This window comes from Puntigrus tetrazona, chromosome 8 (assembly GCF_018831695.1).
Source record: "Puntigrus tetrazona isolate hp1 chromosome 8, ASM1883169v1, whole genome shotgun sequence".
In the NCBI taxonomy this organism is placed as follows: domain Eukaryota; kingdom Metazoa; phylum Chordata; class Actinopteri; order Cypriniformes; family Cyprinidae; genus Puntigrus; species Puntigrus tetrazona.
Genome location: NC_056706.1, coordinates 13,712,578 through 13,725,423, shown reverse-complemented (window position 1 = coordinate 13,725,423; position 12,846 = coordinate 13,712,578). Strand labels below are relative to the sequence as shown.

At 37.1% G+C, this 12,846-nt stretch overlaps 1 protein-coding gene across 1 annotated transcript; it reads left to right on the top strand.

Moving 5' to 3' along the window:
• The first annotated feature begins 4,909 nt into the window (after window positions 1-4,909).
• mc3r (melanocortin 3 receptor) lies at window positions 4,910-8,796 on the top strand. Its single transcript, XM_043246301.1, has one exon. The coding sequence runs from the start codon at window positions 6,330-6,332 to the stop codon at window positions 7,305-7,307; it is 978 nt and encodes a 325-aa protein (XP_043102236.1). The 5' UTR covers window positions 4,910-6,329; the 3' UTR covers window positions 7,308-8,796.
• Window positions 8,797-12,846: the final 4,050 nt, after the last annotated feature.

Sequence of the window (12,846 nt, the reverse complement as noted above, 5' to 3'; positions counted from 1 at the left end):
AAGCCATGACGGCGTCCAAGCCTGCAGAGAGGAAGAAGTTTAGACAAAACATACCTCATTAATTTTCATCAGTGAATGAAACATGAACAAATTCTAATTTAATACTTGTTCCCTGGAAACACCCAAACCTCTGCTACCGGGCTCTCTCGTCATTCTGATTATGGCTACCAAAATGCACATATTTTTTTAATTTAGTTCACTTATAGTGTTTTTTTATGGTAAAATGTCTGTTGCTGTGCGCCCGCTGCATCCGGTCACCAGCAGTACGAGAACAAATAAACTATCTGACCCTGTGATTTATCAAAATGCTTATTCCGGCTGACACAGCTCCTGTTTGCAGCATTCTTTGCATAAAGAAGATTCAGGCTTTTTCTATTCCAGGACAGCTCAGCTATTCTCTGCTTAATGCTACTTAAATCGCTAGCAGGGGTTTGTAACTCAGATAGGTTACAATTAACTAAATAAATAATTGATTACTGATTTTCTCTGTTGCTATAGATTATTTACTATAGAAGTGTTTATTAGCTAAAAATGTTGTCCTTCTCAGGCAATATATCAGTAACCATTTGGTGGAGTGTGCATATTTTTTTTTTAAACCCTCAGTGATTAACTGCAACTAATATCTCAGCTTTTGTGTTGTTGTTTTGTAGTGATGCCAATATAATATATCTATCACAATTTTCTCATAATTATTAATCATCGCAGTTTCAAGAGTTTCCTAAGCATCCAGTCAGCATCTTAGAATAATTTCTGAAATCTACAGATAGTTGATCTGTGCATAATAAATTGAATTCATTATTTTACTTGGAAAATATTCAACTTTAAGGCTTTTAGACAAGCCTCCCATACTCTTAACCCAATATCAATCTGTCAAACCGGCCAACAATTGAAGAGTGAGTTCTCATACATTTTAATATCTGCTGGGCCTCAAGGCTTTGTCTGTCTGTGTTTTAATTGCATTCTATAGTGTCTTGGTATATGATTATAAATTGAATGATAAATGTTGTTTGGAATTACGAGAAATGTATCTTTCCAGATAGCAAAATCTTATTGCTTTAATCTAATATTGTGTCTCTTATCCTTCGGTAGCAAAAACAGAAGCAACAACAAACACACAGTTAAACAACAGAGAGTGCAAAACAACATATAAGGTGCACATATGAGTCAATTTCTTGCCGTGTTTAGGACTGAATCTGACAGTAAATTGTGATTTGAGTGCAAAAGGAAAATAAACTTTCTTCTTAAAAACTCTTATAAGCAAACGTGCTCCAAGAGAGATCTCGGTGGTGAGAATGCACTGCATTTATTATCACAGACCCCAATTTTACCTTCATAATCTTCTCTTATTAGGTTCTTTTTAAGACCCTCGTGGCCAGTGTGATTTTTAATTAAAATACAAAATCACGATTGATTCTGTTGTGCACAAAACTAGAAATCCACTGCAAGAGAAAAAAACCAGATGAGGAGAGGAGGATAAATAAGATTCCATTTTATGTTCGCTTTGCTTTCTTCGAAAGACAATGACATTTTCTTTAAATGTCACTGTCACGGCTCTCTTCATATTTACACAGATCAACATCTATTTCACTTTAAAGGGCACATATGACAATGACTCTTCTACTCATGAGATATGAAAGTAAGTCATATATGATATCAGTTTATGCATTGTTAAACTGTGATGGTATCTAATGTGTGTGGTCTTGTGGTCGCAACTGAAACTATGAAAAAAAATCCTTACTTGAAATAAAATAAGCGTTAACTAAATAAACTTGTTTTATTTCAGATAGTTGCCAAGGCAACGTTTGTTATTTTTAGCTTCTTGTTGAATCATTCGAATAAGCCATTTTAAATACATTTTAATTTAAAAAGAAAACTTAAAACTGTACAGATGTATTTCAAAAATTAGTTAAAAAATTGTTAAACTAGCATCGTATATCAGTGATAATAAAATAACACTGGTCTTTAAAATGAATGCTTAGCGTCTGGTGCTCAGTTTTAATGACAAATGCTCATTTGCCCCATGTACTGCACTTACACCCTCTAGTGGACAAATGATCAACACCGTCTGATCTCCCGTCATTGATACATGCTCATTAAAATAAAACTGAATGAGAAATTTAACCCCATATGACTAAAATGTAAGGTTGTGTAAGTAGATGTTCAACCATGGAATTATTGTACATTTCATTGCCGAATGGTTCATGAGGATAATTGAAATAGCACATGCACGGCAGCTTAAGCTACTTAAATGTCTTTTAAAGAAAAGGCGATTTGTTTGAGAACAATGTCTCAAGCAGATTTAATTCACAAAGAACGTTTAGCAAAGTCTCTCTGGATCTGTATTTTTGCAGGTTTGTGTGTGGGAACAGCAGGGCAAGGGTCATGGAACTAACTAATAATGAAAAGAGACCGTTAAATACACCCACATGTATTGGAGGCTTTTTACAAAAAGTCAGCGTTACTGGGTTTTAAAACTGTAGTTCACCGCACAACGCAACACCTTTCATCATTTTATTTACTGAGAGAAGCATAAGAAGCATTTTTAATGAGGGGGTGATTCTTGTAATATTAAATATCTGCTGTTTTTTTGCAGAGTAAATATGATTAAAATGATGCAGACAATACAGGTGAACGGCCACAGCTAATCTTATTATGTAATGATGTGACAGCTGTCGGAACACAATTAATATTGTGAAATTCTGTAATACGGGTAATGTCAGAAGGGTTCTGTGTGAAATTAAGTCAAGTGTGCAAGAGTGTATGAAAACATTAATCAATTGGTCTTACTTGATGAAGCTATTCAGCTTAAAAAACACTCAGTATTAAAGGCAAAAATATGCCACAGGAATATTCACACAAAAAGGAAAATTTCCTTACAACGTACTCTTCCTTGGGCCATTCAAAATGTAGATGAGTTTGTTTCGTAATCTGAATTTAGCATTACACTCTTGCTTAGAAATGGATTCTCTGCAATGAATGGGTGCCATCAGAATCAGCGATAAAACGGACGATTAAAAAACATTTCATTCAACTAATTTCTTAACCTTCGTTTAACCAGGTAAGTCAGATGTCTTTGATCTGTATATTTCACCCCTGATTCAGACAAGAAGACTTTTGCTTTAAAGAAAGCATTTGTATATTATTTTGGTGGGGGGCAGCTTTTGAAACTCTTCACTGAAGAAAGAAATTCATCTACATCAAGGACATTTTTAGCAGTTTTTCATTTTAGGGTAAACTGTTCCTTTAACTCGGAAACGTATTTGTAATTTCAAGGTATAGCAGTTACAAAACCAAGCATATCTTTGGCGAGTGAATATATTTTTATATATTATGGCACTGTTGAACCCCAAAGGAGTCCTGTCCATGAACTATTCCAAGTCCCCAAGAGACAAAAGCTGTACTGTGAGCTCTATGAGTCACAAAGAGGGGCAAGTCAGCGGGATTTGATTAAGACACGAATGGACTCCTGAGCAAAGGTTATATTCCTCCCCACAGCTCCATGTTCTGACAGGTGTGCAGTGATGAACAGAAATTTACATGGCTGAGAATTACAGTATATAGCTTTTTTGCTTTTAATGCCGAGGTGATTTTTGACACCTCTGTAATCTCTTTCACCATTCAATACCAACATTATATATATATATATATATATATATATATATATATATATATATATATATATATATATATAACATTATAAAAAAACTAAAGGTTTTTATGAACTAAAAACTAACAAAGCTAACTTTCATCAACTATTCAGTGTATTTGCAATGATTTTAATAAAACTACATTTTAATAAAATTAGTCAGTAGGGCTTGAATACTGGAATTATACATAAATATACATGCTTAGTTACATTAATGAGAAATATTCTGTATCTTGCAGCAATGAGAATTTGTTTGTAAATTAGCATAATTGTCCTGAAAACAATATCCTAGACATTATAGCATGTTCCTTATGCAATTCTCCCAACATTTTTGAGGGAAAAATGTGACCTACACAACTCTCTCCCTCCTATAGGCCCGGCTGCAGATTAATTGTAGTTCTGAATCTGAATCTCAGTTAGTTAGTATTCCACAAGCCATGTAGTTGTTTAAATGCTATCAGTATTCTTTAACCCTGACCCTGTTGTTCTCTTGGACCTCCAGTTGGTTACATATTCCGTTTAAATATTCAAGTGTTTTTGAGACTAGTATGTCCTTGATGGATCCAGTTTAAAGGTAAAGATAAACAAAATGTTCAAAATTAATTAATTTCTCCAAATCTCCATTCAGTCTGACCGTATATTGATTTGATGGTCAGGTTCATTTATTCACTTCAATTTAACATGCTTCGTCTCCCCTATCAGCGATACAGTACTGCTAGATTAACTGATAAATTTAGCTTTTGTTTTTACCCTGTGTTCCTGAAAAAGCACCAAACGGGCTCAGGCGTATTGATAAATGATTATCTGCTGGAGTGTGAACCGAGCACAATGTGAAACAGTCTTGTCTAGAACTTTTCACGAAGTCACTGAAGCAGGCGACGAGGTGTGAAAAAATCAATCAATATCCTGTGGGAATAGACTCATCACACGGACCCACACTAAAAACCTTCTCGCATTTACACACATCCTCGGGAATTAGTTGCTCAGACTCGTGCATTGTAACACGTTTCTCTCCTCAAGACTTGTGTCGAAACATATATATACAAGTTACCCTGGATACTACTGCATGAAATGAAAGAGAAATCTCAAGGGCAGAAAACGACTGAACAGCTCTGCAAGGATATGTCTTCATCAGAGAAATAAAGTGATTACAACATCACTTGCATGAAAGAGGTCAAACTAAATGATTTATTTCATTGACACTTCTAGAAAATATAGAAATTATTAAATTGAGAAAAAGAATAAATATGATCTCTCCCCATCCCCAAAATACTGAGGGAGTTAATAGAATAATTAGAAAATATGAAAATTGTATTTATTTTTTTACATCTAAATTTGTATCTTTAATCTTTTTAAAGCTTTGGAAATATTTTGCATTACATCACTTGCTCACCAATGGATCCTCTGCAGTGATTTAGTTCAAACAGCTGTTAAATACAATCCACAAATAATTAAAATGACATTTTGCGAGGCAAAAAGCTGTGTGTTTGTTATAAACAAATTCTTCATTAAGGCATAACTTTAAACTATAGTTTCTGGCCAAATGAGTCCCTAATCCGTAATGACCTTCATTGGAAAATCTATCCCCTGTTGTCGTCTCACATCAAAGTCCACCCACATGTTTGTTCAGATTTGTTTAGAACCGTTTTCATGTGTAAATGGTGCTTGATTACTCTCCTTATTCAGAATAGATGACTTTTTAAATGGGGAAAACAATATAATGGACTCTCAATATATTGTTTAATAACTCAATATAATGGATATTTCTTCCAGACAAAAGCAACAGTTAAATTGATTCATTTCAAACATGCATGCTTTTGGTTCACAAGAAGTTAGTGGCCTGAGGGTTAGTAAATATCCCATAAATTGGTTTTTGCCATTAACTGCAAAGGTTGTTTTCTGCGTACTATTGTATTTGACTTTGCTCAACACAGAGCAACAGCTACATACTGTTTTTAATATTATAAGTCAAATTAAAATAACTTTTCGTTCTTATTAAGACTCTGCAATTATTTGCCACTCATTAGCACAACGTAGTTAAATATAGCACGTTTTACTACTTAAAGATGCTCCAGGCAGATGTATTTGACCCTTCTGAGGTGCTCAGCACCACATTTTAAGATGCTGTGTCAAAGTAAAAAAAGTTTGCCATGCTTTTCAGGACTCTTTAGACGGACGGTGCTTCAACAGCTTTCGTTAACCATCAACACAACGGTAGTAAGAAGGTTAATGTAAAAAGGAAACAATAATAAAACAGATAAACTGAATTAGTAATTTGGATCACAGAAAGCACATAACTGCCCGTTGCCATGAACTATGAATGTGTGTGGCTGAGCAAACACACAAAGAGCAGGCGGAGGCTGCATCTGCTGACGTACAGCCAGCGGCTGTGAGAGAGAGTCCGTTTGCTCTGAGCCTCTGAATCACACAGCATCTCTACAGAAGCATCTCCAACAACCAGAGAAGCAGCACAGCATTTTTGAAGCCAGCATCTGGGGAACTGCAACATCTGATTCGTGAACTACACCTGCAGCTTTCAGATTCCTTCATTGCTATTCATCCCATCATCTGAATCAGTTTTCTCCTCTTTCTAATATTTTTTCTGCTTTTAAATTTTCTCTTTTTTTTCCCATCCCTCACCTGTTATCTGTTCTTCCCCATTTATTCATCTTAAAAAATCCTGATGAACGACTCATATCTGCAGTTCCTTAAAGGACAGAAACCTGCAAACAGCACATCTTTGCCCGCTAATGGCAGCGGGGTCGATTCTCCAGCGGGGGCGCTGTGTGAGCAGGTTCAGATCCAGGCGGAGGTTTTTCTGACTTTGGGTATTGTGAGTCTTCTGGAGAACATCCTCGTCATCGTAGCCGTGGTTAAAAACAAGAACCTTCACTCTCCGATGTATTTTTTCCTGTGCAGCCTGGCTGCCGCAGACATGTTGGTGAGTGTTTCGAACTCTTTGGAGACCATTGTCATTGCCATACTAAGCAGTCGCCTTCTGGTGGCCAGTGACCATTTTGTGCGTTTGATGGACAATGTGTTTGATTCAATGATCTGTATTTCTCTGGTGGCATCAATCTGCAACCTCTTGGCCATTGCCATCGACCGCTACGTCACGATTTTCTACGCCTTACGCTACCACAGCATAGTGACCGTACGCAGAGCGCTGGTGGCCATCGCTGCCATCTGGTTGGTGTGTGTGGTTTGTGGGATTGTCTTCATAGTGTACTCAGAGAGCAAGACCGTGATTGTCTGTCTGATCACAATGTTCTTTGCCATGCTGTTGCTCATGGCCACTCTCTACGTACACATGTTTCTTCTCGCCAGACTTCACGTTCAGAGAATCGCAGCATTGCCCCCAGCGGCGGCCGCCAACCCGACCCCACGTCAACGCAGCTGTATGAAGGGAGCCGTGACCATCTCCATCCTCCTCGGCGTGTTTGTGTGCTGCTGGGCGCCGTTTTTCCTCCACCTCATTCTGCTGGTGTCCTGTCCGCACCACCCGCTCTGCCTCTGCTACATGTCTCACTTCACCACGTACCTGGTCCTCATTATGTGCAACTCTGTGATTGACCCCCTCATCTACGCCTGCCGCAGCCTGGAAATGAGGAAGACCTTTAAGGAGATACTCTGCTGTTTTGGCTGTCAGCCTCCAGTTTAGACGAATGCCTGATTTGAAAAGAGACAAGAAAAGAAACTTGATGTAAGATGCCAAAGCGTGGTGGCCATAATGAGGGAAGATAAGGACAAAAGCAAACACGCAGCATTTAGAAAAAAAGGACTGGAAATTTGTGGAACATTATCAAGGATTTGGAAAGCTCAAAAAAATAAGAGAACTGGGAGGAAGATCGAATGTGACCTGTCACTTGCTGAAAGGGTAGATCGGTTATATGTTAGTCATGTTAATTATGTGTATTCATTACGGAGTGGGGTTTGACAGTCTGAAAATCTAGAATTTCAACTCTCATTAAAACCTTTAAATCAATGAACAGTTTTAGGATTTAAGAAAATTTGGTGAAAGACTGATTAACATGAATGTGAAAATGTTGAAATGTTGCATAATTTGTAAGTTACCATTCAAACCAGTGAATTTGTGACATTGCTCATTTGACTTTTTCAGAAGCCAAATGAGCAATCAATACCTAAAAAAAAAACAAGATTGTTACACCTTTGGATAATTTAAATGTATACTGAGTCAGTTCAACGCAAACTTGTGGAGATAATGCAAGCTTAAATATTGAAGCCATTAAAGCAAATAGAGAGCAAACCAAATAATAAAACAGATCATTAGAAAATCATTAATTTTGAAATTTCACTTTTCACTCAAATTATTAGGCTTATAAAACAGATTAAAATTAAAAAAGTTTTACAGTTTTTAAAGTTTTTACTTTTAGACCCCGCAGTAGCTGCGACGTATTGAAAATATGTCTAGTTCATTTAATTTAGTTATAGTGTTTTGTTTAAAGATAGTGTCCCGAGCCCTTTTGGTGTGTAAATGCCTCTGTTCAAAGCTGCTGAAGTAGAATCTAACAGTCTATGGTAAAACATCAAAAACATTGGCGCACTTCCTAGGTGACTGTCTGTCTGTCTGTCTGTCTGTCTTTTTGAGGTGTCACCAATTTTGTTTTTTTTCATAGCTGTCAGAATCAAATTCAGCTTGTACTATCTCCAGTTAGCAACGACATTCAGTCAAACTTAGCCCAAAGGCTGCAGTCAGCATGCGTCAATCTTTTAGCTGTCATTCTAAAATTGCTCAGTTTTTGCCTTTCAGTGGTGGAATGTAACTAGGATCTCATCATTTGTTTTTTTGTCAGCAGTACAGTTCTACGCAACTGAAATTGCCCTCGTTTTATTTCCTTTTATTCAGAAGTGGAAAAGATAGAAGTGGACAAGACCAAAAAGATCACAAACCAGGATTTGAACTCAGGTCACCCAAAGCACAACTTCAACCTGTTGTCTCTGACTATCCCTCTTATTCCCTTAAACAGCAACATAGTCTATCTTTTTGCTTGTCTAGAGGTTTAGGTTTGATACTCTGCTTGTTTTGCTGACCTGTTTTTCAAACTGTACTTGCAATCTGTGAACGCTATTATTGCATGAGCTTTAGCACGTGACTTATATCTGTGGACACAATCTCCAGCAAATATCTAAAAAAAAAAAAAAAAAAAAAAAAAAAAACAAGTTAAATAAAAGGGTTTAGCTTAATCACGACATGTGTTCTCTGTTTCTTGGCATGGGAGCTACCCGAACTCATGTACATGTGTATACTGAAAGTAGTACGCCAAATAAAAACGAAAGCTGTTGGTATCGATACGCAAAAAAATGACTTTGGCGTTTATACTCTGCGCGATGGGTGTGATTAGTAGACGAGTATCAATGCACGTGAAAACTGCGTTTTATACGAACACCAAAGTCTTTTTGATTTGACGTACTATTTATACGCACGTTGAGGTGGGATACATGAATGCCCGTCTGTGGGTGCTTCTCAAACGGAGGGCAGCATCCTACCGTGTCTTTCCTAGTTCAGTCATTGAGAGTCTTCTAGACTAGAGTCCTCCTCGTCATCTAAACGTTAGAACGCGTAAGCGCGTGTGACTACGTCACGTATGTTCCCGCCCTCACCGTCACGACTCTAAAAATACTAACAAAAGTTAGTTTTGGAAAAATATTTTCTATTGAAAAGCTTTAATTATTTGGCTTTCTATTGATGCAATACAATGAATCACAGCTGTCTACAGTCTCCCCGTGGCTTAAGTTGTTGGCAGTTTAAGGGTTTATAGAGTAATTTATACCAAAATTAAAAAAATAACATGTATGCTTTCTTAAACGTTAGAAAACGTTATTATGAAACATTATATATTTCATAATAAATTCAGACAAGTTCAGACAGTTTATTTTCATTGTGGGTGACTTACAAAGCACACATCCCATGTATCCTTCAATTTCAGCTGAATGAAGGACGTGAAACGTCTACCAAGGATCCTTCCGAATGGTGAACAGTAAGAAGAACAAAGATTAAAGCATGGCAATATTTGATTATTGTTCTCCCAGTGGAGTCTTATTACATGTCAAAAGAACTCTTTGTACTCTACTGGCCTGAATAAACACTTCTGCGTTGCCCAAAAACGAACAATAAAATGAGAAATTGGTCAAAGTCCTTCCATGATGATCTGTTAATGGTTACCAGTATGCAACATACAGTAGAATTCATAAAATATTGGTCTTATGAAAAACTGAGCAGTAATAAGTTTGGAATAAGATATATGTCCTACTCGTGTATTTTAGAAAGAACTACATTATGAAATCATGCGAATTCTGTGATTAACACATAACAAAATTTCATTGATCCATTAAAGTAAAATATAGCAAATAAATAAAATGAACTTGCTGTGAACATTCATTATACTTTTATCAGTCAAACAGTTTTGCTGAGCTCCACTAATTAAGCTGCACTCTTAAAAATAATGGTTTCGAAGCTTTATGTACGTTTTTTGGAGCTTTTTACAGCAATGCTATAGTAAAAAACAGATTTTGTTCCCCGAAGAATCTTTAAGTCAACAGTTCTTAAAAGAACCATTTATTATTAGTGTAAAAAACATCTTAATAATCTAAAGAACCTTTACCCACTGTAAAGAACCCTCCAGGGAATTAAAAGGTTATGTGGATGGTAAAGGTTCACTGGGGAATTATTGATCCCAATAAAGAATTTTTATTTTAAGAGTGTACAGAAACACTGCCTCGGCTCACTTATCAATAAGGACAGTAGCCAATGACGTTAATGATTTTGCCTTCACAGTTTCGAGACCTTAATCGTTGTAGCCCTGAGGTGAGAGCGGGCTGTATCCAGTGATTCACACGATGTCTTGGAGTTTAGTACGTGTAATTGGCATTCTTTATGCTGATGCAAACCCCAAAACAAATTAATGACTGATAACCACAGGGGTCAATAATGACACAAAACGCTGGCCTTTAAATGCTGGACCTTTCGTTCTGCATATCCTGTGCCTTTAACGCACAACAACACCTCCTCCATCGCTTGCGGCGGGAAGGTCATCGGGTACCTTCACACATCAGCTATGTTACTGAATATATGAGAGTTGGCAGAAATCCTATGGCAGTGATCTGAAAGCTTCTCACCAGGAAAGAAATATCGGCAAACGCATATGAGCGAGTCATTATTGTGTGCTTTGGAGCCCCCTGCAGCTTCATAAAAGAACGGGTTAAGGAGAACATCTCACGTTATCAATCACTTACAAAGTAGCCTACCTGGAAAAACATGGACCCAGTGTTCACCATGTGCTATTTAAAGTGGTTAGGTTACAGACGTTTAGCAGAATACATTATTTTGTGCTCTGCAGAATACAGTCATAGAGTTCAAATGTGAGTAATTCATGTAAAAACAGTGTATGCTGGTTAGGCGGGCTTTGAAGGGTGGATGCTGGTGTGCTGGTGTGGTCTTGTGCTGCTCTTGAACTGGTTTAACATGGTCATATTACACAAGGTCAATTAGCATATGCAGTTTTTTCTCGACCTGTGCACATCAATATTGTATCAATTTTTGTCACGTTGATTAATTACTGTAGGTTGTCTGTATTTTAAAGTTATAGGTTTAGGGTTGGGGTATGAGTACACGTTAATAAAACACAACCTAGTAGATACAGTAGGTATACTTTATCGTTGTTTTCCGGACGTAGCTATATCCTATATGAGGACTGTAGAGAGCACTTCAAGAAACAAAACCAATAACTAGACATTTTAGGTCATTTGCACATGTACGTCTACAAGATGTCTGTTAAAGATAGCTTGATCTGGAAAGAATCTGCTGTGTGTAAACTGTACAGTAATACTATAAGATGTCAGTTTTGCATTCTAAATCATAAACATATTCAATACATCTATTAGAGGTCTATTTGACATATGCGTCTATAGATGAGCAAACACTGTCGGACGAGTGCTAGAATCCTGTTCAGAGCATGTCCTGGAGAAAGAAGACGTTGCCTATGCTCACTTTATTGCTAAAGGTTACATTTATTTACTAGCCATGTAGGTGATTAGCTGTTTCACACGTTCTGTGTAGAGGATACAAGGGTTTTTTCCTTTACAGAAATATCCACTGATGAATCGCTCATAATGAGACCAGCAACGTATGTTGAGTAATTTACAGAAGAGGGGGCTACTGAGTCACTAATGGAGTGAATTGGAGACAGACTACACTAATATATGCAACAGTACAGGTAATGTTATAAATTCTTGTTTTTGGCAGCTACAGTGTAAGTCACTGAGCAGGTGGATTTAGGGAGACTGTCCCTGCTTTTTAATGCCCTCAGAACTGGCCTGCAGTGAGAGGCAAGATACTGGAACAGAAAGTGGTCGTGCATGACTTTTTGTTACTTTTCTGGAGCAGTATAGATTTGTGACGGAGGGGGAGCTGGCTGCTGCTGATCCTCTCAGCACATCATATAAAGCATCTGCTTGTGTCTAATAATGCCATGCTGGACCAAACAAACCGATTTAGTGTTAGAAAGCTTTACCAGGGGTGTTTTTGGTACCACGTATTTCTTTGCTGTTGCAGACAGGTAATGCGCAGATGGCCATGCAATGTCCAAACCATCTCACACACTCGTAACATAGCATTAGGTTCACTATTTGTGTGTGTGTGTGTGTTATGGTGTTAACCACTGTTATGGTGCTTTTGATAATTGGAGATTGAAAGATTTAGCCAGTATAAAAAGCTGTGTGGAGATTCTTCATACACTCCTAAAAATCAAGGCATCTATGATTTCATGAAGAACTTTTAGCATCCACGGAAACTTTATGCTTTTCAGAGCAGAAAGGTTCATATTTTTTTAAATGTTCTTGAAACAAAGAAAAAAAATTATATTCTTAAAAAGTTCTTATGACTTTCACTTACGGAAAGTTACTTTGGGGAACCAGAATGTTTGGTTTTGTTTCTTTTTTCTCTATGGTATCGCTGTAAAATCCCCTTAAGCTAAAGTTATTTCATGAGTTTCATGTCTTGGAAGTGAGAATAGGTTGGAGTTTGGCTCAGCAAACTGTAAATAAATATAACATATGAAACAAGGCCAGTTCCCAAATTAATTAGTATGATTGATGGTGCATAAAATAGCAATTCTTATTCATAACCCACGCACTACATGGGAAAATACACTGTATACCTATTTGTATACCTAAGTGTTTTT

Coding starts and splice junctions, on each gene's coding strand:
- mc3r (XM_043246301.1), top strand. CDS start 6,330: ATGAACGACTCATATCTGCAGTTCCTTAAAGGACAGAAACCTGCAAAC.